The sequence below is a fragment of the Melopsittacus undulatus genome, chromosome 7 (genome assembly GCF_012275295.1).
Source record: "Melopsittacus undulatus isolate bMelUnd1 chromosome 7, bMelUnd1.mat.Z, whole genome shotgun sequence".
NCBI classification, from domain to species: Eukaryota; Metazoa; Chordata; class Aves; order Psittaciformes; family Psittaculidae; genus Melopsittacus; species Melopsittacus undulatus.
Genome location: NC_047533.1, coordinates 53,810,604 through 53,835,903, shown reverse-complemented (window position 1 = coordinate 53,835,903; position 25,300 = coordinate 53,810,604). Strand labels below are relative to the sequence as shown.

General features: G+C 40.3%; 1 protein-coding gene across 1 annotated transcript; it reads right to left on the bottom strand.

Annotated features, from left to right (window-relative positions):
• Positions 1-982: 982 nt before the first annotated feature.
• Positions 983-16,750, bottom strand: CYP2U1 (cytochrome P450 family 2 subfamily U member 1). Its single transcript, XM_005148694.3, has 5 exons — positions 16,327-16,750; positions 9,727-10,356; positions 5,459-5,620; positions 4,288-4,455; positions 983-3,876 (listed from the first exon to the last, which is right to left on the bottom strand). The coding sequence occupies exons 1-5, from the start codon at positions 16,748-16,750 to the stop codon at positions 3,698-3,700; spliced, it is 1,563 nt and encodes a 520-aa protein (XP_005148751.2). The 3' UTR covers positions 983-3,697.
• Positions 16,751-25,300: the final 8,550 nt, after the last annotated feature.

Below are 25,300 nucleotides of genomic sequence, written 5' to 3'. Positions count from 1 at the left end.
GTAGGCATACTTGGTAATCCAGCAATTGCAGCATATTCTATTTGAGTCAGCATCGGGGTAAACATTAAGCAATTTGCTTTCTTCAGACAAACGAAGTGAAGTCTTCCCGTATCTCTACACGTCGTACCAAGAGTGCGATGAAAAAAGCCCCCCTTTCCTCAATCACTCTCATCTGACAGCACATTAGTCAGGAGCAGCAAGTGGCCTCTGGAACCACCTTTACGCAAGGACTCAGTTGCCTTTCCGTGTGTATAAATGACAGCCAAGTGAATAAATAACGTAATTACCTAAAAGAAATATATGGTACTGTGCCAAGTTACCTGCAACCTACTCCAGGGTGTAAGACACAGGATTTCCACACACAGCTGTGGCTCCAAGCGCTCAGTTCTTGCTACACACAGTTCTTGCTACAGCACTTCAGTCACCTCCAGTTCAGCCCTTCCTCCCTCCCTGCATACAAGCATCTTCTGCCTCTCCCTGGGCTCCCTCGAGGCCAGAGGCAATCTGCTCCCCACCCCAAGCTCTCCCTGAGCATCCCCTTCCTCCTCTGACCCACTCTACACCAGGAGTCCAACAAAATCACACTTAAACTCTTTCCCACATCGTTCCTCAGACTGTGCATCTCCTCCTGGTGACAGCTCATTTGCCCTTCTATCTTCCTCACCTCTACTCTCCCCTCTCCTTTTATTCTGAGTAGTTTTTTAAACATACTCTTTCTAGCATTTGAATATAACATGCCTGGCATTGTATTATCCCAGTTCCACTTTATTCCCCACCTTCTCCACTGCTCATCCAAAACATTTTATAACATCCTCTTACTCAAAAGCTTTCTTTGTAAGATGCAAAATACCAAACAGCACAAGCTCAAACAACAAGCAGAATTCATTAAAACAACTTATTTGGAAATTACTTTATTAAAAATAAAATTACACTGAAGCAAAGTCTGAAGTCACTTTTAGAAATAAAGACATTTTCAGCATTCAGAAATAGCCATTCACTTATATAAACATACATTTTTTTCAACAAGGCATTTGAGATGCTTCCTCTGCCAAAAAAAGGGAGGGGAAGGATACATTTACAAACACAACCCAGATCTGCTACCACATTTACTTACAGCTTACCAAAGATGGTAACACACTTTTACAACAACAAACATTTCACTGCTTTTATGCTGTTGTTTAGCTACTCTCATGGCATCCTGTGAAAGTTTCAGTGCATCTGGAAGGCATGAAAGGCTGGTATTTATTGTCACTCCCAACAGCATCCTGCATTCTGGCAGACATCGACACGGTTGCTCCTTCACATCGGTAGTTTGAGCTCATGGCACTGTGCAGCATTTTGATGATAGGTACCCACAGTCTCAAAGTGCTACTTGTAGAAGGATTAATTTTGAGAGGATAGTTTTCAAAGGTAACATTATAAACGAAATCCAGCAGGCAAAACGAGCACAGTCATGTACAGTTCCACACCTAGGGGATCATGGGCATTGTGCCTTCTTTGGAATTTGTAAAAAAAAAAAAACTAAAGTGCTTTTCAGATGCATCTTCATTGATTTAAAGGACACGTATTTACATAAGCAATCAGTTGCACACATCATCATGTTGCTGAAAGAGGCATTTCAACAGAAAGATAAATATTATTAGCACTTACTTTAGCTTTGCAATTAAGCATACACCATTTCAAGGAGTTCCAGACAAAAATCCCAACTGTACAAAATCTATTTATTCATTGAAAAATAGAAAGTTAAAGAAGTAAGTGCTTCTTACTCCAATATTGTCAGTGCTTAGTGCAAGTTTACTAGCATTGGCACAAACCTCAACTTTTACCATGCTACATATGACATTTTTGAAAACCCCAAAGAAAAGGTTTTAACATGAGCAAGGGCTAACCTCTAAAGTCAGAAGTTAGCCTATATATGAACTGGAAGTTGTCACACAAATAGTGGGGTACCCAATCAACCAAACACATTATTCAGAAATTAAGACACTACGTTATTCAAAACACATAAGAGAAAACCTTAATTTAAATCCAAAATAACTACATCACAGTTTTTTGCTAGGCACTAGATGGCTTTTAAAACTTCCAAGTTAAAAAGTGACAAAACCAGAGGTTAATTTAAAGCTGAAGAGTCGATTCTTCCTTTACAATTTAGGCTTTATTTCTGCTATGCAATTCCCAATTCCACTTTACATTCCAGTCTTGTAAACTTGACATTAGGAGGACTGAAGATATTTTCTAGATCTTCAATGAGGGTTGGAAAAAATATGTTATCTCCTTAAAAGAATACTTACGTACTTACTTCATGTCATATGAAGTACTGCTAGATCAAAAGGTGCATATAAAGTGACTTAAAGATGATTAAGAACAATTATTTAAAGGTTATTTGTCACATGTCCCTCAAAAGATTGCTTTCAATGTTTGTAAGACCTTTCAAATAAAAGACTGAGTGCCCCCTTGTGAAACACCTAACAATAGGTTTCCTTGATAATCGGTTTGACAGTGGTGAACAGAACTAGAATTTTGCATGTGAAAAGAGTAAGGTGCTGATACAATAATACTGTATGAACTACAGATATTTCTACTCCATACGAAAGATAAAATCTTTATACTCAAATGTCAAGTTTGTCAGATTCCTCCTGTTCCATGCCTAAAAGTGCAAGACTCACATGTGCAGTGCCATATTTATGCCATATTTGAAGTAAAACTCCAGTTCCCAAAGCCAAACAGGTTGTGACAGCACTGTCCACACTGCCTGTAAGTGGAAACAACCAAGTGCAAGCCCCAGTGTCAGGATTATTCACACAGAGTTTTCCCCAATGAGCAAGCATTGGTCTCATCCACCCTGCAACTACTGCTGATGTGGGGAAAACCACAAATATGAAGTGGCAGCACAGATGTCTGGAATACCTGCTTGGCACCAGAGAGTACAGACTTCTGCTGTTTCTTGTTAGAGAAATCTGCTCTCATTTATATTCTGAGAGAGAACATCTGCATCCAGATGCTGCACGCTGCTTTCAAGTTAAGAACACGGTATATTCAAGGATTCATTAGGCCTCCAAGCCTGAGTTTTCAGAGTTGGTACTTGCTTGTTTACAGTGAGCACTGATAGCCAAGAATGTTTGGAACCAGGAATCCACACTGATTAGATCCAATCTAAATCTGTGAGTTACTTGCAAGAAGTAACCTCCAAAGTTAGAAGAACTGTCATTTAGTAATTTCCAAAAACAATCTGCTATTAATTAAGCTCAGTTACAATGTTTCTTTACACAGAAAATGCTAATACCCTCTCACTTGTTAATCCTTTTGGTATCCGATGATGTCCTTCACTCATTTGGTAAAAGAAATGTTTACGTACTGTTTTTACAAAAATAAAAATTGCTATTTGCTAAAACATCAACACGTGTTTTGGACCATTCTCCCATAATTAACATTTGAGAAACTGACAGTAAGAGCTTATAGACAGAGGGGTTAAGCCCAGCTAGTTTTAATATCAAATTGCAAATGATGCCGTTGTTTGTTTGTGGAATGCAACAGCAGCCAAAAAAATGTTCTCTTTCCAGAAGTGCAAATGGATCATTCTTATTGACTATGAAAGCCTATGCAATTGGTGTTTTTCTGGGAAGAAAGTAACAAAACACTGGAAACAAAGCTGGATTTTAAAAGTGCAGTATTTCTTTGTGTCATCTTTTCTGATGTATCATCTCTTCAAAGCTATTATGTTGAATGGGCATGGAGCTAAAGTTAGACCAAACCTTCCATCCATAGATGGCTTTGCAGCATTTTCAGGGTACAAAAATGTAAAGCTTTGCATTAGACTTGCAAAAATTAAGAACAGCTCCATTTTTGCCAACTGCTCTCCCATGCACACACGTTTACCTAAAGAACAGTTAGAAGAGACATATTACTGGTCTTATACTGTTGACCCATTTGTTAACATGCATGCAATTCCTATGCTAGCATAGTCTAAACACAAAAAAGCGCAAGCAACTATCAAGCTGTGAAGTCTGAAGCTTTGGTCTCCCATATTTGAATATAAGCCTTGCTCGGCTGTACTGCTTCATATTAGCAGCAAAAGTATTATCAAGAGAGAATTCATAATTTCTCATTTCTGCCTGGCAACTGGAGACTTGAGGAACCCAACCCATCCTGCAAGCCACTAACTGTAATAGTAAAACAAGTTCTGCAACTGATCCTATGCACAACTTCTATATCTCACGCCTCCAAGGCCCTACACTTGAAACACCACCACCTCCCCAAACAACTACTGACTGGATGTGGATATCTTACCCATTCCAAAAGGAATGAAAGTCTCTTTCTTAATTAGTTGGCCATTTTCATCCAGAAATCTTGATGGTTGAAATTCATCTGGTTTCTCCCAAATGTTAGGATCTCTGTGTACTGACCACAAGTTGGGCACGATCACACTGCCCTTAGGAATAGTATATCCCTGCAGCACTTTAAACAAAAGCACAGAGACAGAGGATCTGACAAGATGCTAGAAGTAAACATGGGAGACTTATACTACCAAATAGATGACTTTAAGGTGTCACAGAAACCAATACTGATCCCTAACTGTGGGCTGCAGATGTAGCAGGAGCTTGAAGCAAAGTTGATCTATGCTAGCCTGCTTGAGTCAAAATCATGCAGGTCAGAGCAGCTGGACAGACATTTTGTTAACACGAGCACCTCCCTGTGGGGAAAAGGTGTGGGGAAGAGGCAGCAGTGATCATTAGAAATTAGCTGCTGCATCAAAGTACTGTGAAGCAGCTTCCTCCTGTTCCTGTGCTGTCACAGAACCCCACCACAGTAAAGGCAGAAATAAAGAAGAATGGGTTTTGAACTCTTATTGCAAAAGTGTTTTGAAGTGACTCATCTCATTTCAGCTTGTTGCACCTCACTGTCCTGCAAGCCAAAACATTTTAAAAGCAGATCAATGCAGTACTGGGTTTGAAAGCCAAGTGTTGCTACCTCTCACTCGCTTAAGCCTGAGTCATTTAATGAAAACATATTGCCAACAAGATGACTTGGTAAAGGGTATTTATTATTGTTTCCTGTAGATGTGGAGCTCAATGGTATAATCATTTCAAGCTTTAGCAAATCAGCTGCTTCGAATTGACATTTTCAGACCTTGATGCATCAGATGGCCAAAACCAACTCTGCTGTTTCAGGCCCAGAAGTAAAGTCTCAGATGCCAACGACCACTAAGCACAACAACCAACACAAGCTGACCCCCAGAAAAGAAATTGCTCTAAATTAGAATGCTTCTGGATGTTAGATCAGACATGCTGCTAAAATAGAGGAGTATCTCAAGCCCACCTAAGCTCTATAAATGGCATTTTACATACATGGGTTACATGTCTAATACATAAACGAGGTCTTTGTAAATTCTCAGTAGAGGTCCATCAGACCAAAGACCACCAAAGAAACATGGCATTAATAAGTCTCTAGAAACGCTTACCAGCAGTTTCTGAGGCCATTCGAGGAATAGAAAGGGGAACAACCGCAGTCATCCTCTGCACTTCCATAATGGTTGCCTCTGTGAAGGGCATTTGAGCCTTGTGGGTAAGAGAGGGAACTTTGTCACGTCCTAGAACTGCTTCAATTTCTGCATGAACCTTCTCTATTCAAAGGGAGTGAGAAAATAAAAAAAAGTATAACAAATACACACAACATGTGAGAAGACATCATCTCAATTTCATTTACCTATGACTACAAGACACATGATCCCTGGCTGAAATAACTACACTGACATAAGCCTTAGGAATAGAGTCAGCAAAAAACAAAACAACCAAGAACAATCTTGACAACTGTCAAGAGTAAAGCCACTGAGATGACAGACATTGCTAGCATCTCTGTATTGGAAAAGTACAGGAGAAGTTCTGTTCTAGTTCCAAAGGTATTAATAACCTTAGTTCAACTACACAGTACTTTGAAAGGTGAAAACATCGAGCTTGTAGCCTGCATTGAAAAAATAAACAAAACCAGACTGCATGCAGTGCATGCCTGGGTTGTCCCTGGGGAGATCCAGTTCTTAGAACCCGGAAAGGGGGTATAGAGATGGGAAAGTTTTCCTTGCAACTGCTTTAGATACTTCGTTCTGAAGCAGGAATTCTGATGCTGTTACTGCAAGCATTGAAGCTTACACTAACATTTGACTTGTTCTTGCTGTTTCCTACTTTCTATTCACAGAACCGAAACTCTAAACACACAGAACAGCCATTACCCAGTTCCCCCAAAGTGCAGCAGCTGATGCCCTTTCCCCCACACAGCCCTTCTGTAGAAGAAACAGAAGTTAATGAGCTTCAATCCCCTCTCCTTCATGTGAGGCACAAAGTGTCAGAAGATGTGTTTGCCCCTTTCATCTCACCCAAGGCTCAGCATACACGTAATTTTCTTCACAGAAGTTTCCAAGATGCAACATTTGCTTCACCCATATACAGGATGATGCGCCTTTTCTTCCAGGTAACTTGGAATCTGGTTACACAGCAAGACAATTTTGAAAGAGGAGACCTCAAACTTAACCTTTAGTCAAAAGTTTTCATTTTTCACCCTTGATATCATGAGTATTTTGTGATTGTCCTGTTTGCCTTTTCCAAGATCCAGACTGCTGATACTCTTGAGGTTTTTTTTTGCTATTTTCTCTCCTTAGCAGCGATTCAAGATTAAATAAAAGCTCAACGCAAAAAAAAAAAAGAAGAGTCTGTTTCAGAGAAACATTCAGAAACACTGTCAAGTCCAGGCTGCATGTGGTTTTGGGCAACCTGATCTAGTTGAAGATGTCCCTGCTCATTGCAGGGGGGTTGGACTAGATGATCTTTGAAGGTCCCTTCCAACCCAAACTAGTATATGATTCTGCAGTGTACAAACTGTGTTCAATGAACAGTTGCTGCCACCTGCTGGGTTTGCTAAGAAAACAGGTCTTCATACAGGAACAGAGTGAAAAAAGTACCTTGCCAGTGGGGTGGCTCTTGAGGACCTTCTCTGTGAGATTTCACTACTTTTTAAAAGGCCACATTATGGCCCTGTCTTCAAGTACGCATGGCCACAGTAAATTAAACGAGTAAAGTTTTCAATGTTAAAAAAATAAAATAAAAATAAAGGAGACTGTCTCACCCCAAATGTCACACCAGCATTTTATCCTGAACAATATTTCTTTGGAGTTTCTAAAGATAGGTGGAACTATAAAGAAAGCAGTCAAACCGCTGCTCACATTACCAACTGCAGAAACGTAGACTTCGAGAGTTCTCTGCTAACAGTGTGTTAATTGAAATGCTCCACTGCCTTTAAGGTATTTAAAAACCACATTGATCTTCAGAAGTCACAGACCAAAACGAAGTCAGAGAACAGACCAAACCAAATGCTCCCCACTGCCTCCCTATATGCACCCATGTGCACACATACCCCTCCCCTTTTCCATGTAAAAAGAAAAACTGGCTTCCACAGACAAATATATCCTTTCCATTTTTTCACCTGATAGCCCTTCATTTGCCCTTCCATGTCTGCAACATTTGCTATGCTAAGAGCTATGCAATTCAGGTATTTCCTTTACAGGATAAAAGAAAAAATAGAAAAAGAGGCCCATACATGACCTCCAAGCAATCAGGATACATACAGAATGGGATACTAGATGTAAGAGAATCACATTACATAGCTAAGTAATATTATCTGGACCACTGAGCCTATTTTTATGTTGCTCAACAATAGCCACAGCGTAAGGAAAAGTGAAATTAGAGAGAAGCGATAAAACTTAGAGATCAGCACAAGAGCAAAAGCTGACGAATACATACATGTACAGTACCAGGCAGTAGAGACAGGAGTTAAACCCTCCCAGCCCCAAACTCTTCTGATCTCATTTGCGTCATTCAGAATATATCTAATCCATGCATCTGCATATCAAGTCAAGCAGTGATAATACACAACCATTAAAAACAGAAGAATAAGCCTACGCAATAAAACTTAATTTTACATTTGTCCCCAGCGGACTCTCCCGCATACTAAACCGATGCCCTATTTTGCAACCTTTGCTAACAATTTGGTTGGCTTTGTGCAATAAATGATGATCTTGACCTACTTAAAGAGATTATTCCAGACAGATAAGCAAATAGATACTTGTTTACCTATTTGCAAAGCAGCCACAGCATGTGAAACCTCAAAATGTGAAATACTTGATAGAAGTATTCCAGGTTTATAGTGTTGTTGGATAACTTGAGGATTACCCTTCTCCACTCCAGGTTAGCAACAAGCCTGGGTAAAGCGGTGGTCTCTTGGGGAAATGTTTAACTACTATAAACTGAGGTAGAATTGCCTAAGTAGAATCTGCTCAAGGTTTCTAGTCAGCATATACCCATCAATCTTTCTAGTGGAAATCAGTTGCTATGTAGCACTTCAGGAAAAGCTGATAATACATTAATAAATCAAATTGCTTTATTTTTCTTAAATTCAACCATCTAAATTTGCTAAACAGTACTAAAAAGTCCCACAACACTGGCATTGCAACCACATGTACTGTAACAAGACTCAATATAGTAAAATATTTAACCAAAATGAATTGTAAGTCTTTGGCAATGGAAATTTATCCTAAGAAGTCCCAAACACAACGCTAGCAACTACTATTTTAATACTGCAACATCTCCAATACCACTGTTATTTTTTTTATATCCACAAAAATTTAAAGTTAATTTCTAGAACTCTGTTACAATCAGTAACCAGATCATTGCCATCAAATATCTGTTTTGCAAGGAACCTCTGGAAGTCATCTGATCTAAACTAATACTCAAAACAGTCATCTTCCAAATTAGATTTGACTCTGAGGGGTAGATCAGACTACCCAGGGCCATACCCCAGTGAGTTTTCAACACTTCCAAAGCTGGGGATTCTGTTAAGCATCAGGGCAACCTGTTCTACTTCTGGCCCTCTTCACAGGGCAGAGTTGGGTTTTTTTTCCAAGTATCTGATAAAAATTTCCTTATTCTAGACTGTTTCTGCTGCTTCTCTTCCCTTCACACTTCAGAGAAGACTGCCACCATCTCCTAGCATCTTCCAATCAGGTAGCTGTAGGCAGCATAAGGTCTCCCTCAGTCATCTTTCCTTAACACTGAACAAGCACAGATGCCTCTGCTTCTCCTCTGGGGTCACCTGCTCCATGTGTCTTCCCCTGCTGTCAAGAGCATCCTACCCAAATGCCAAGACTGTTCAAGACTGATGGGAGAGACCTTGCAATGACATTGACCAGCTGTCGCCATGGACTTGTGTTAGTCCAATTTACTTAAGCTGTCTCTAATCTGATCTTCCTTTACAGTGGGTCGTGTTTCACTTCTCCAGACTCTGTCACTAAGCTCAAGAACCTCCCTGATCACAGAGGCATAAAAGCAGACTTTAACCACTATATATCTCTCATATATCACTATTATAGGCCTGGAATGCCACAACTGACAAAGCTTTTGAAATATGCTAAGGCTCCCTGGAATTGCTTGTGAAAAATTGTCCCAGACCAGAAGCAATTAATAGACTATAGTGCCATCTGGTTAGTTAATAAATAGCACTACGCTAGAGATGATCATAGCAGAGCAGGATAGAAGATGTCTGACTACATACCAACCTTTCACATTACACATACACTATTTGCACTCCAAATGACTTCTCTACTGCTGCTGTTTGCTTCTGTTTCTGAACATCCACCTAGAGCTTTACAGTTTGGAATAAAACACCCAGAACACTAAGTCTTACCTTGTACTTCTGGGTAGAGAGACATGTAGAGCAGGCACCACAGTAATGTGTTGGAAGTAGTGTCTGTGCCTGCAATGAAGAGGTCACCAATGATAAAAAACAGGTAGTCTTCATTAAAACTGCTCTCCTTGTTTTTTTCTTCTTCTGCATGGATGAAGTACATATCAATGAAGTCCCTGGGATTTGCTGCATCCAGTGTATCCCTGTGCTGTGCAATTATTTTCTTTAGAAAAGCAGTAATATCTAATTCTGTTTTCCTAAGTTCCCAGAAAGGCCCAAATGGAAGATAGTATAGCCAAGGGCAGATATTGACCAAGATCATATAACGGTTCACGCTTAGCTCTAGGGCACGGGCCATGTTCTTTAGCATTGTCTTGAACTCAGTATCTTCATAGTTAAAACGCCTGCCAAAGGCCATGGAACAGATAACATTGGATACTGCATTACGAATTATTGGAAAGGGATTAAATGAATCCTTTCCATGCTTCAGCATTTCTTCCTTTATAAACTTCAGCTCCTCAATGATTTTTGGCTCTAAGCTGAGTCTTCCTACTCCAAAATGACGCAGTGTTGAAAGAGAGAATTTCCTCTGTTGCTTCCAGACAGGGCCGTAAGGTGCAAAAATAATACCTGGAAGACAAAGGGAGAGTCTAAAACCAAAATGTTCTATTTCCAAGAATTAGTTAGACAAGCCTGCAACCCAAGCGCCAGAACAGAGGGAAGCAATACACAGAAAATCTATCCCAAGCTGGGAGCTAAAGGAAGACCACAAGGTTCTTTATAATGACTCTGGGAAATCCTGCCTCTCTTTTTCCCAACAAATGAAATTAATGTAACAGTTACATCAATATTTTTACTAGTCTTTGCAAGACACAGTGAAAAGCCACTGTAAATGCTTTATTACAAATTTATCACAATTTATTACATCATTATTACAAATTATGCCAATTTTGTAGGAACTGGCACTCTGGGACATATGCTAGCTACAGCCTTTTCCCCTCAATGTCCTGAAACACAAATTCCTTCAGCAAGGCAGATGATACTGAAATAGAAACTGGTTTCCATTTAATTTCCCCTTCACGTTATGCAAAATTCTCAATACTTTTTGCCTATGTACCTATTTCAATTACAAGCAAGGTTTTTCTTTAGCTTACAATGTGTTCAAATGTTCAAGAGCAGGTTGGGTGAGGCTTTGAGCAACCTGATCTAATGGAAGGTGTCCCTGCCCATGGCAGAGAGGTTAGAACTGAATGATCTTTAAGGTCCCTTCCAATCCAACCATTCTGTGATTTTGTGATAAACAAAATACAGGATATACATGCTGCAGACAACATAGGAAGATGAAGACAGGTTTACAGCCACTTGGCAAAAACCTGCTTGATTTGCATCTTGACACTTTTGATGCCTCTAGGCACCTGTTCTGCATGATTGTGTTATTATGAAACCCCATTAAAGTTAAATCTCTTAGCTTCAAGTATAAACACTTTTCTTTCGTTGAATTAACAGACAACACCAAAGATACCACAGCATAACAAAATACACAACTTGTTATTTCTAACAAGTTGTGGTTTAAGCTCAGCCGGTAACTCACAACCGCGCAGCTGCTCTCTCACTCCCCTCCCCTCTCTTCCTCCCCCGGCTCCCAGGGCGATGGGGAGGAGAATTAAAAGAATTTAACTCCCACTGGTTGAGCTAAGAACAGTCCAGTAACTAAGGTATAACACAAATCACTGCTGCTACCACCAATAATAATAATGATAAGGGAAATAACAAGGGAAGAGAATACAACAGCTCACCACCCGCAGACCGATACCCAGCCTGACCCGAGCAGCAATCTAGCCCTTCTGGGTTAACTGCTCCCAGTTTATATACTGGGCATGATGTGCTGTGGTATGGAATACCTCTTTAGTTAGTTTGGGTCAGGTGTCCTGTCTCTGTTTCCTCCTGGCTTCCCCTCCTCCCTGGCAGAGCATTAGACTCAGAAAGCCCTTGCTCAGACAACATTACTTAGCAACAATTAAAAACGTCAGTTCTATCAGTGCTGTTCCCAGGCTTCATGATTAACCTGAGGAAGTTTAGTCATCAGACTACCGGGTAGTTCTGATCTTATTCTTCTGGTAAAGCGGTGCCATGTATGTTTTTTTTTTGAAATAAAAAGTTACTTTATAAAAGCAACATCAATTCTTCTGTCAACTGCAAATCTTACTGTTAAATTCAAAAGAAAGAGAAATGGCCACAAGAAATTAGCAACAGAAAGATGAACCATGTTTTTCAATACTTAACATCACCTACATTTCTATTACAACTTAATGTTCATAGCCCCTAATGCAAAAAGCAGAATAAACAAATAAGATATCTATGACTAGCAACATAAATCTATAGATATGTAAATGAGATGACCATACTCACAAAGGTCTGCAATCCCTAAAGTATAAATAGTTCATCATAACATAAATCTGGTAAACTTTCCAGCCAGCTTTCCTGATTACATTAACTACTCATAGCAATAACAACAGACCGAAGAATATAAACACATGACCTAGGTTCAAAAGTCCTAAACAAAATAAGCAGAACATTATGAGTCAGAATAAGCTGAGAATCAGCTGAACTTAATCTTCTCTGCTGAAGACAATCTTTTGGAAACCTACTGAAATGTCTACTCCCTGGCACTTCAAAAAACAGAACTAAAATCCTTTTAGATTCCCTTTCTCAAGTGATGTTTCATGATAGCACTGGTGTCTGAGGACTACTTACTTGAGAGTAAGGTAGGTGAAAAAACAGGGTTATTTAGGGTTGAATTCAACTTGGGTTTTCAGAGTTTGTGGCTGGGGTGGGGAAATTGAGGATTTATTGAAACAACATTATCACTATTTCTATCCCACAACAAGTATCTACAGAACAGACTATACATCCACAATCTCTTCCCCTTTCTGTCATTAGGAAAACTAGTTTTAGAATCAAAACAGGGGATCCTGTTGTCTTGAATGTAAAGAAGACGCAGCCACCTGGGAAGGCTGACAACAACAAACCTCCCCGCAAACAGGCTCTCCAGCAGTCCCGCACGAGGCATGACTGCATGGCATGATGTCTTCTGAAGCCCAGAATCCCCGAACCCCCAGATTGCAGAATACTAATAACTGATTTGCAAACTAGGAAAGAATAAACAAGAGACACATTAAGGAGAAAGAAGAGCATAAAGTTAGAATAACAAAAGATGAGGTAAGAAAGACAACTGCTAACTGGATCACTGCCATGCAGTAGTAATGAAACGGTAGTTCACTGTTTTTGAAGAAAACCTCTGAAAAGTCAACATGCCCAACACAGGCAACTGTATTCTTTAAAAAAAAAAACAACAACATCAACAAAAAATATATAAAAAACCCTAACACAACAACAACAAAAACCCAACCTGAAAAGAATACAATAATACATTCTGAAGCACCGTGAACTCAGAACAACCAGGATTTCCTGCTTATTACACAGGGCTAATTCTATGAACTGGTAATGAAAACTGTCAGTACAACCAAAAGAGCAACATACACACAGAAAAATAGAAGATTTGTTTTATTTCCCCTCTTTTCCTCCCCCTAAATTTCTTTCTGCTAGCTTTAGTGCTGCTGCAATACTGGAAACATTTACAAACACAGAATTCATGACATTTAATAACATTTAACTTCTGTGTTGTCTGATGTCCACATCTGGATGTACAGAGGGCAGGACTATAAAGGCAGACAAACACTCAACCACCATCCACTCTACAATTGAGTCTTTGCCACCGCTCACAGATAAAGAATAGAAAAATGCTTTACTAAAACAAAAATACAAAAAAACTACTTCTCCCCGTGTAGTAATTCTGCAGGCATATGTGCAGAATCCTTCAATTAATAACTGACTTCTACCTCGTCCTCAAAGCTTTCACGGCACTTTCCATCCAGCTAAGACAGCTAGTCAGTTGTTGAAATACAGTATTTGCCATTTCTGATACTCCTACTTGCTCTCCCATGGGCACAATTTTTTATCTGCATCTTGCACACAACACAGCCACACACAGCTGAGATAAGCTCTTCTTTCTTCTGTAACATACCTAGCATGTCAGCTCAGGGTAAAGACAAAACTACAACAGAAAATGTAGCTTAGAAGAAAACAGCCCCCTAAGTTTACACCAGGCAGTTTGTTTACAGAATGAAGATGCGGGAATCCAGAATGGACACTTTCTGAATCCCAGCAATGTAGTAGCCAAGTTGTGAGGGGCAGATCTAAAGTTACACAATCATTCCACTTCTCTGGCTTTTTTTCCTAGTACAAACACAACTGTCACTGCTCTGATCTATAGCAAAGTCTCACCCATGGACTCATGAAACTAAGCACAGGAGGTTCACAGACCAAACATGAGGCCTCCAGTTTGAGTGCTGTAACCAATCCACCTTATCCACAATGAACGACACACAAGAAGAAAGACTCGCTAGCACATAGTTCTTATGGACATCATGTGAAAACTGAGGTATATTGTACCTATACCACAGAAAAAGGAAAACACAAAGTTTCAGAAAACCTATTGCTCACCTCTTACCCCACTGGTTCTGTAGCAACTGTCTTCCCAGTAGTACAAATGCAGCACTGCAGAGGTTCGGTCCTCTCCTACATGCTACCATTAAATCCAAGCCAGGCTACTGAGAACAGCTGTGACTTCCAGTGGCTTTTAGAGAACCTCCTTGCACAGCGGCCAGGCAGGCCCACACTGCCCATATTCACTGACCTGTCCCTTTGTGTAGTCAGAATATGCAAAGGGAATTTGTGGTTAATTCTACAGTAGTCACACCTGCAGCAATTCATCTGGTTGCACCAGCTAACATAAGCAATACCTAACAGCTCAGTAGGTTTTATAGACAACTGGGCAATGTAACAGTCCTTGTTCCTATGGTGACCTCCCAGATACAACTAAATGTAAGGCAATGTAATGTCCCTGCCACCACACAGTGCAACACAGACAGGTACAGTCCCAGCACTTGGCTGCAGAACGCTCCAGACAACAGGCTACTGACACTTTCAGCTCCCCTGGAGCATCCACCAACTGCAGAAACTGCTCAATGCCCTGTCTCCTCTTGTGTCACCATGCTCAGAAAAGCCTGAGACCTGTTTGCACAAAACAAGAAACACACAAAATTCACAGCTTTCCAGAAGAAAGAAATACACCACAAGCCTCAACATGCAATTTTACAGCACTGCTAAAAGTGATCTAACATCTAACTGCTCATCAAATCAAAGAGTGGTTTGGGTTGGAGGGGACCTTAAGCTCACCCAGTTCCAACCCCTCTGTCACAGGCAGAAACACCTTCCACTAGACCAAGCTGCTCCATGCCCCATCCAGCCTGGCTCTGAACACTGCCAGGGATGGGGCAGCCACAGATTCTCTGGGCAATCTGTGCCAGGGTCTCATCACCTTCACAGTAAAGAATTTCTTCCTTACATCTAACCTAAATCTACCCTTTTAAAGTCTGAACCCCAAGTTTAAGTTTCCTCCCAGTCTTTGCTGAATGCACTGCACCTAAAAATATTCACACACTATTACAACATGCCAGTAAGATGTCCCCGACCAATATAATTAAACCAATACCATTAATAATTTTTTTTATCCTTTAAGCCAATTACAGCAATGGTGCCTGACTGCGCTTAATACACATGATCTAGGTCCCTCCCTTTCCTTTTATCCTTACTTGGGTAATGCTGGTACAGTAAAAAATAGAAGATAAAAGTTTCAGGCACTTAACCAATAGGTTCATCAGGCCTTGAGAAGCAAAGGTAAACAAGTTTCACAACATAGTGCAGCACATTAACAAGCCTCCTGGGCTCTCTATCTCCTAAACGGACAATAGAAGGCAGTTTTCCACAAACACTGAGACTCTGTGATGACCCTAAAAGCCAAACATGCAGAAGCGCTAACCCTGAATTTGCCATCATGTGCTTGAACTCCTCATGCCCCTGTTTTGCGAAACCTAGTGAACTCTCCTTTGACCTATTAAAAAAAACCCAACAAAACAAACACGCTCAGTAAGTTTTGGCAAGCAGAATAACACACCTGCAAACATCTCGGTAGCCTGCATGCAGGCAGTGCAGACTGCACAGCCACAGGACTCCGAGAAGCCCAATCTTAGCCACCGTTACCTCGGCAAGCACTGGGGAACCGCACAGTTTCATACCGCTGCCAAAGCATTCGAAATGTCTCCTGCTGACACAGCGACAATCAGAAATCCCCAAGGTGACAGACCAGCTCCCCCGAGTGCCAGCACAAACGCCATCCCCTCCACAGCAACCAGAGGTAAAGGGGTTTGGCGTTTCAGTGTCGCGCTGTCGCCCGCGGCGCTCACCACAGCGCAGCGCGGCGAAGCTCGCACGGATGCTGGACGTTCACCTAAAGGCACGGAGGGCGCGTTTCTCCCTGCAGGCTGTCACCAGCAAGCAAGGCACATGCATCATTAGCGAAAAGTAGAGAAGTCGCAAAACCGAACAGGTTCCGCTCCGGGCTCTTGACAAGTACGGCCCTGGCAGTCCATCAACCCTCCCCGGCCAGCCCCCACCAGCAGCACGCCGGCTCCCGCTTACCCTTCTTGCGGGTGATGATGAGGACAATGGGGACGGAGGGCCGGTCGCTGAACACCTCCGCCTTCTGCACCAGCGCCTCCCGCACCGCCTCGAAGGTGTTGAGGACGATGAAGGGCCGGCTGCCCACGAACAGCCGGAAGACGCCGCCGTACAGCTTGGTGAGGCCGGTGAGGAAGACGTGGGGGGAGAAGGCGGGGCAGCCCCGGCTACCGCCCCTCACCTCCACTGCCCACCTCCGCAGCAGCGGCGGCGGCAGCAGTGCGAAGCCGAAGTTACCCACCAGCGGCCAGGGCTCCGGGCCCGGCGGCAGTCCCGGTGGCGCCCGGGGCCGCCGCAGCAGCCAGTAGCAGCTCAGCCAGCACAGGGCCGCCAGCAGCAGCTCGGTGGCGGTGGGGGCCCGCAGGAGCCACGTCCAAGCCGCCATGCCCGCCGCCGCCATCCCCTCGGGCGGAGAGGCACCCCGCCGCGGGCCCACCGCCCCCTCCCGCTGCTCAGCGGCCTAAGATGGCGGGGGCGGGCGGCGCGGCCAGTCAGCGCCCTGACCCCGTCCCCGCCGGGGCTGTGGGCGGGTAACGGTCCGCCCTGGGGCCGGGCTCCGCTCCCGCCGCGCCCGTTAGATAGCGGCGGCTCCTCAAGGTGAGCGGGGGAAGAGCGGCGGGAGGTGCGGGTAACTTGCACCCGCCCCGGGCAGGGGCGGCAACAACACCCCTGGCACAACGGCAGGAGCAGGCTTAAGCGTAAGGGGGCTGTGTCAAGCACGGTGAAATGGAAAATTAGTGCTTGCAGGGGGGTGTATTTTTGTTTAGTTAGGGCATTTGGGTTTCATTTTTGAGTGACTCTTGACCTTGGACTAAGCCTAAGGGCAAAGATCTCACTGAACATAAACACCCATGTTCAGCTAGCAAGATAAAAGGTGACTGCCCTTCACAGCCTCATAGGGCCTCACCTCAAAATCCACCTTAGCCAAACACTTATTTTTATTGGGGTGTAGAAGGAAAGGAAATACAGATAAACACTTCCTCCCCTTCCCAAATACAAAAGCTGGCACTGCAAAAAAGTTTGTTTTCAAAATCAGGGGCTAACCTGGAACAATATTCCAGCTCTAGGTTAAGTAACAAATGCAGAACAGCAGAAAGAGAGGGCCCTGAGGTAAACCTAAATTGTAGAGGAAAGAGGGGTTTAGTTCTTATCTCTCCATGCCCAGGTTATCATGCAATCTTCATATTCCCCTCACTAACAGAAAAAAGCATTGTGCACAAATGACAAGTACACCAGCTTTAAAGTGACCCCCAAAAGTAAAAAGGGAAAGAACGAGTGGTATTTACCCCATTAAAAAAAGGGTGGTGTTTCTTTCTTTGTTTTTAAATATTTGACCATTCAATAAAGATAGTGACAAGTGGTTCTTTAAACAGTGGCTGGTCTGTATTAAAAAAGTTTTATTGCAATTATACAGAACTTAGAGCAATTTTAGAAATACATAAAGCTTCAAATAGTTAAGGTCAGTTTTCCTCCAAGCAATTAAGGCAACTGGGTGTAACATCTCTTCAGTCTTAACATGAACAGAAAATGGACATTTTACTAGCCATGGATTAAACAAAGTAAGGAAAACTAGATCACAGATTTAAATTGGCAGAACAGAATGCAGCTTTTTCTGTAGTTAATTATAGTGGATACCAATAAAATGTATCTGTTAGAAAAATACAGAAATAACAGGTGAAAATTTATCTGAACCAAAGACATTTTAAATCTGAGTTTCTAAGTTTAAGTGCTGCAGTCTGAAAGGAAGAAGCTAAGCTATTCAGCACAACTGAAATACATTACTGGGTTGCCTATTTTCTTTATATAAGAGCAGTCTAGCTGAGAAGTAGGACTAGATGAGGAAATTGTGTCTTTGCCTCCATATGCAGCTGAAAGATTGGTTTCAGTGGCATATGGCCAGTCTTGGGTTGCCCAGAGATTAAATTTCACACTAGGTTTGATAAAAAAAATGAAACTACTTTCATAGTTTTAAGTGAATTTACCGATCAACTGTAAAGGTTGCTCTGAAGTATCATTAAATGGATGCTTCTACTTAAAAATGGTAAGTTGTTGAAACAGTAAAATCAGCTTTTCTAATTAAAACTAGAACAGCCTCTTTTTAAAGCATAAAATTAACAGCAAAATATAACCAAGTACTTTATTAATATTCCTGCATACCCCAAATAACTACATATACAAGTTTTAGCACTATAATGTTTTCCTTGGAAATTACTACTCATCAGTCTTCTTATCAGTATAATACATACCACCCCCATTTAATTCTGCACTTAAGGAAAATCTATTCCTCAAATTGTTTTACTGTAAACTGAGTAATCAAAGCACTTGGTGGCCACTTTTAACAGGTAAAAAAAAAAAAAAAAGAACAAACCCAGAACAATCCTCCATGTAACAAGCAAAGGAAAAAATCCCACCAATGACTGTCATTAAAATGAGTGTTTTAAAAAATACAATAGGTCAAATGAACTGATTTTCCTTTAAAGTTAACCATTAACTATTTTTTCTTAGTTACAAAGCTAAGGCCCAAGCAGAAACATTGGAAGTTTAATACATACAATAAATTCTCAAAAGCAACATAATACTCCTTTCTCAAAATTTATCTCTGTCTTTGAATCCTCTCAACCCTTCTGAGTATTGATTAGTTATTCTATACAGTTGTTATCATCCATTCTCTTCAAGTATGGGCTGTGATTTTTTAAGCTTTACTTAAAGCTTAACTTTTGGATTTTTATTTCCACAGGCACTTTTGTCATAAAAATCTCTCCTCAAAAAACCACTGGAATTATTGTAAAGTTCTGAGTTAGAGCAGTGCAGTGACAAACATGTTTCTATTATTTACATCAGATGCTAATGCTAAAAATCTGCTTTCAGCCAAGTACATCTCGCATGCTCGCAAACATTTTGTTTGTTCAGGGCATTTAAACATACAGCATCTATCTCAATATTTCTGTAAGGACAGCACTTCTTTGGTAAATAAATAGGAAAAGACAGCCATTTGTGTCTAAAGCATCTAGTAATGAAAAAATAGTAAAACTTGTATTTCAATGTGGCTTAGAACTGTTATGGATGACCTTGTTCTATCTTTGGCTCTTCCAAGTATCCTACTGTTAAAGCAAGCATCGAGACAAGCAGCAAGACACAATATAAGCTGCCACTACTAGATGATCCATCTTCACTCAACAAAAACCCAGCCATCCCTGTTTTTATCTGGACAGTGTGATTGTTTCTGCTTTAAATGAAGTTACTGTAGACCTAGAATATTCTTTGCACAGTCACAAAATTTCCATAAAATAGATCCTGGAGAAACCCATTTATTTATTGAAGTACTAGGTACAAGTGATTCAAGAGAACTTAATCCAGTATATGAAAGGTAACAGTTTAGCAGCCAGAACCTCAAGGTGTAACTACTTCAAAGCAGGGAGTGCTGCAGTGTTCCAGGGTGCACCCTTGTACATGCACCTCACTTGCTCACCAGTGCCTACCTGGACATGGCACCTGCTCTGCATGTTCACATGACCCCATCAATTAAAAGCATCATACTGAGAGTTGACTATAGTAGCACTTCAAAATGCATTACAGGCAGATTATTTTACAACTGCAAACTGAGATGTAAGGGGCTTAGAAGGTAGAACAACTAAAGGCTTTGTATTCTCCATGGACGGAAAGTGTAGATACTGCTGCCCAAAGATACCTTTGGAAAAGATTTGGAAATGCATTGTTCTTCACTCTATACAATTTAAATCATAAGCAAATGGAGGGTTGAGGGGAGGCACAAGAGTATCTTCTGCACCAGAACATGTTAAAGTTGTTTTTCATCTTAAGAGAAGGTTGCTTGTAAACAAAGTTAGAAAATTACTTTGCTGTTTCATGGTGTAAATAATCCTAGTTTAAGGTGCTTTCATGTGTTTTTATGGCCTACTGTGAGCAGCCTTAGTAATTATGTCATTTTTCACTTCTGTTCCCTCGATATGGTTATCTAGTCATGTTCTGTCACAAATTTGGGGATTTTTAAGGAAGTTTCAGCAAATCATGGATCTACATTGCAGAATCATGTTTTCCTAATACAGTGTTTTCCATTTCACATCCTCTCTCTCTCCAAGGCTCCAAACTGATGAAGTTGGAGAACTATTTTGGTTTTCTTAAAAAAAAACAAAAAAACAAAAAAACACAACAAAAAAAACCCCACAAAATCTCCACACCAAGCAAAACTATTAGCCTATGCCTTGATCCTATACAATTCTTGGATTTTCTGAGTTTCAGAAGATTAGCTATCCTAAGCATGTATGAAAATTTTATCTTGCATGTGTAGTCTAAATCCATACACTCCTAACACTCTCCTGCACTAGAAATATGAAATGTTTTGCAGGTTTTATATAAAGCAGAAATAGAAAAGGGTCTTAATTATATAAAAAGCATTTGGAACAGGCTTAAGATGTAGAGAAATTTTGCTTTATTATCACAACAGCTTTCTATAATGTTCATGGGCAAAAAGAGAAGATCAACTCTTGATAACTTTTAAGATAATTTTAGCACCATAAATGGAAACAGGGGTTTAATTTTAAGATGTGTTTGGTTATGTAATTAATCCAACAAAGTATTGTTAGTACACAGGCTGACCCTGGAAAGTTTCTTGTATATGTTGAGTAAATCACATAGGACAATTTCTTTAACATGTTTTTACCAAATTCACGGTCAACAGTGCAAATGTTCATGAAGATAGCACCTTTGGAGAGAAAAGCTACAAGATGCTCACGTTATTGCCTTTTTTTTTTTAAGTACAACTAGTGCAATAGAGCTTAACACAGTTAACAGATTGGTGTACAGCAAACCACAACATCCAGCAGTCACCCACTTAACCAAAATAGCTGATGTGCTAGAAAGTGTCATCCTGAAAGTTTTGCAGCAGAAAAGCCAACTCTTACTAATTATGAACAGTTTACAGAAAAACAGTGCCGTTTGAAACATTAGTAGGAATTGGAACTACAGCACGAAATATCTCTAAGTAGTATCATTTGATACTGTAGTAATATGTTGTAAAGCATTTGCAGAACTGCACCCTAAAGCTATAAAAAAAGGCGGTATGTTAACTCCTTACCATGCAAGGATTACAGCATTCCTGTATTACCAGCTAAGATTCCTCAGCAGCCAACAGCTTTTCTTGTTTTTTTTCCGGGTTGGATACATAGCTCCAATTAATGTACAGAACTATGGATTCAACCTAGGAGAAATCATGCAAGAAAACTGATCAGCCAATGAGGATGAAACCATGTTGCAGTTAAAAGTGATGTCCTGTACCGTTTTTACAGAAGTCTTTAGAGCTCTCCTCAAAGTTACGTGAGAAGCAGAACCACAAAACATTATTTCCTCTTTCACTTTCAGGTTTCCTAGTGTGACCCTGACCTCACAAAACCACTAGAATTTATCTTTTTCACATCTCACACATGCTCTCCTACATCAGGAAAATACAAATTAATGTATTAAACATTTCAAAAGCAAGAATTGATTCCTGAGATAAAAAGTATGCCCTAGGATGTTAGATTTTTGCACTTGAAAATAATCTCAAGTTTCAAATTGTGCAAACATGTCTTACAAGAACACCTTTTGGCTTTAATGTTAATTTTGGGGGCTACTCTTCTGTATTGAGCCACTTAGAAAAGGCAGTCAACAGAGGCAGGTGAAGTAAGACAGGAGCCCAAAGCAGCCTAGGCTAAAGTATAAACAGCATTTTGAGTGACAACAAACTGAAAAAAGTGGAATGCAAACCCAGTTTTTATGGAAGCAACAAAGCACAGAGACCTTGTTACTGAAAAAAGGGAAGAGAGGTTGGAATTTAGCAATATTCTTTAAGGTTTGTATGCAAACACTTAACTGGCAAACATAAAAGTAATCAGGGAGATAGATTTCCTTTTGATGCTTTCAGCACTCCTGCTGCTCTTTATAACAATAATAGTAATACTAATTTAAAAAAAACATACAGAACCACTAATTTTAAATGCAACTCAGGTGCTTGAAATAACACTAGGCTATATATTCTGTTGAACTAGAATGCAGCTCTCCAGTGACTGGTTTTACATTGGTCTGCTTTTTCAGCCCCTTTCATAGTTTTCCAGTTTGTATGTGATCTTCACTACACCTTTTAGCTATTGCCACGTTTGGTCCTGTGCCCAAAGGCTGAAAGGAACCCAAAAGAACAAGCAAAGATTGTTCACAGCCTACTATGCAAGTACAACCTAGTGCATATTCCCAGAGAAGCCTCTGTGTACTGCATCCAGTACTGCGTACACCAGAGAGCGCCCTCCCTATGCACCCGTACTTGCATGGCGCCTGGGTCCCCAGCTACTCAAAATGCCTTTACTTCAGACTGGTTTCTGACCACTTGTCCTTTAACAATATTAATTAAAAATAAATTAAAAAAAAAAAGGGCAAAAAAGGGGGGGGGGGAGGTTGGGGGAGTCACCTTCAGACACAATTCAACAGTTATTTTGTGGAAAATAATCTCGATTGGCACAAAGGAGATTGTGTCATGCCTTTGCAGTTTCACAAATACTAACCTCCTAAAGACCTTATTATGCAGACAACAAATACAATAATTATTATTATATAGGCATAGCCTGAAAGAAGAGTATTCCTGCTAGAAGAAACCCATGCATAGAGATTTAAAAAAACACCGTAGGCACTGTATACAACTGATCTACATTTTTTTCCATTTACATTTACTAGAAGTAGTTATGACAAAACTATCCATCAAAAAAAAAAACAAACAAACACACTTCTCATCTAGGGAATTGACTGGGTCAATACAATCATTTGAAAAAGAGTGAACACTAAATAGAATGGTGTAATATAGCTTTTTTTTTCTATGGTATGGATAAGACAGCCAGTATCATGCAGCCAGTATAATCTGAACTCAGTCACCCTCTCCTCCTACCTGGCTTGCATCTTTAACTTAAAAATTAACCCACAGCAGAGTCACAGAAAACTAACTTCTCATAGTATGTGCTAAATTTCAAGTCCTTAGGAACTGAAATATTTCAAATGAAAACAAGTCAAATCTTCCTGAGTTTTTAAGAACTAGTATTCATCAGGAAAGAATCTTCAACATTAGTACTTCAGATAAATACTAGAGACAGCACTATATCATTACTTCAGCTCAGAAGTATCATTCAGGTATTTTAAGTGTTTTGTTAGGAAAGATTATCTACCAAAAGATAAGATTAGTCCAGAACAAGAACTTTTTCTTACAATATTTAAGTTACCTGTAGCTAGCCTAAAATACTTTAGTGCTGCTTTATAGGTTAGGAAGATTTAATCAAACGGTTAAATCAATGGAAACTTGAGCCAGCTAGAAAAAGTTTCAATATGTTTTAAGCACTGCAGCACTTCATTCTTGTTTCAGAAACAAATAGTGACAGCTTAGAACGAGAGCTTATGAAAGTTTGCTGATCATATTTAAATATTTTAAGGTCTTTAAGCATCTCCCGCTGGATTTTTATAGTTTAAGTTATAGATGAGAACCAGCATAGTCCACAGGGCAGACATAGAATCATAGAATAGTTAGGGTTGGAAAGGACCTTAAGATCATCTAGTTCCAACCCCCCTGCCATGAGCAGGAACACCTCACACTAAACCATGTCACCCAAGGCTCTGTCCAACCTGGCCTTGAACGTTGCAAGGGATGGAGCATTCACAACCTCCCTGGACAACCCATTCCAGTGCCTCACCACCCTTACAGTAAAGAGCTTCTTCCTTATATCCAATCTAAACTTCCCCTGTTTAAGCTTTAACCCATTACCCCTTGTCCCATCACTACAGTCCATAGTGAAGAGTCCCTCTCCAGCATCCTTGTAGGCCCCCTGTACATCTGTACAGTACAACAGTACTGTTGAATGCTTAATACTGCCCATTTCCTTATATTTTTTTCAGCACTATTACACATAAAATTTTATTACATCTTACTCAGAATTTGGGTATAGTTTTAGCTTTGCTTTGAGTAGAAAGCAATACATGATCATCATCTACTTCAGTGTTTTCATCTTCCTTTTTCTTGTAAACAGCAGAACAAAAGCCTTTGTCTTCATTCTCAGTTTCTCAGAACAACTGGGTTGGGTTTTTTTGGATACTGGGAAGCATCATAAAGTAGCATATGAAGGCTGACTTTACAAACAAAGTTACTTCATTGGCAAGCTAGGATATTTTTCTCAAGTGCTCTTAAGCAGCAACACTTAATTTAGTGGTGTCCAACACAAGTTTTTCTTTTTAAGCCGCCTTTCTTCAGAAACTGAATTTAAGACATGGTTTTTACAATGCCTGGTACGGAACACCTAAGTTCGTAAGTGTTCAGTCTTACAGTATCATTCTAGTTTTGTGTGCCTATAAAAGACTTCTAAGGTAAGTCCAAAACGCTTATGTTGTAAAAGTATTAAGATGACTGTGGAGATTTACAGTTAAGTCTGTCAATAATGGAAATTAAAAAAATGGTTCCAGTACATCTGATAGATTTGACTTGTTTTCAGAATTACCCCATGGATCTTTAAGGTAGCTTTTTGTAAGTTAAAGAGCTGTGGGAAAATTCACTTAAAGTAAATGGAAAGACTTCACCTTAGATCTGGTCTCTCGAACTGTAAATCATACTTTGTATCTACTGAAATGAAAAAATGAATTTGGGTTAGTACCAAACAACTTAGGATAAATTGTCTAGCCACATACTAATGATGGGAGAAAGCTAGAGTTTAAACAGATTCTGACTAAAGATACAGATAAATGGATTTGCACTAATCCAATTAAGATAATTCTCTTCTGTACCTCTAAAAATACTTACCCATTCTGTCTCTGCTACTGAGCTTTATTTCTCTAGTAAACAAATGTAGTGTGTTTTAACACGTAGAGTTTTGGCAATTTTTTTCCTTCCTTCTCTTACCCCCTCCCCCACAGTCTCCCT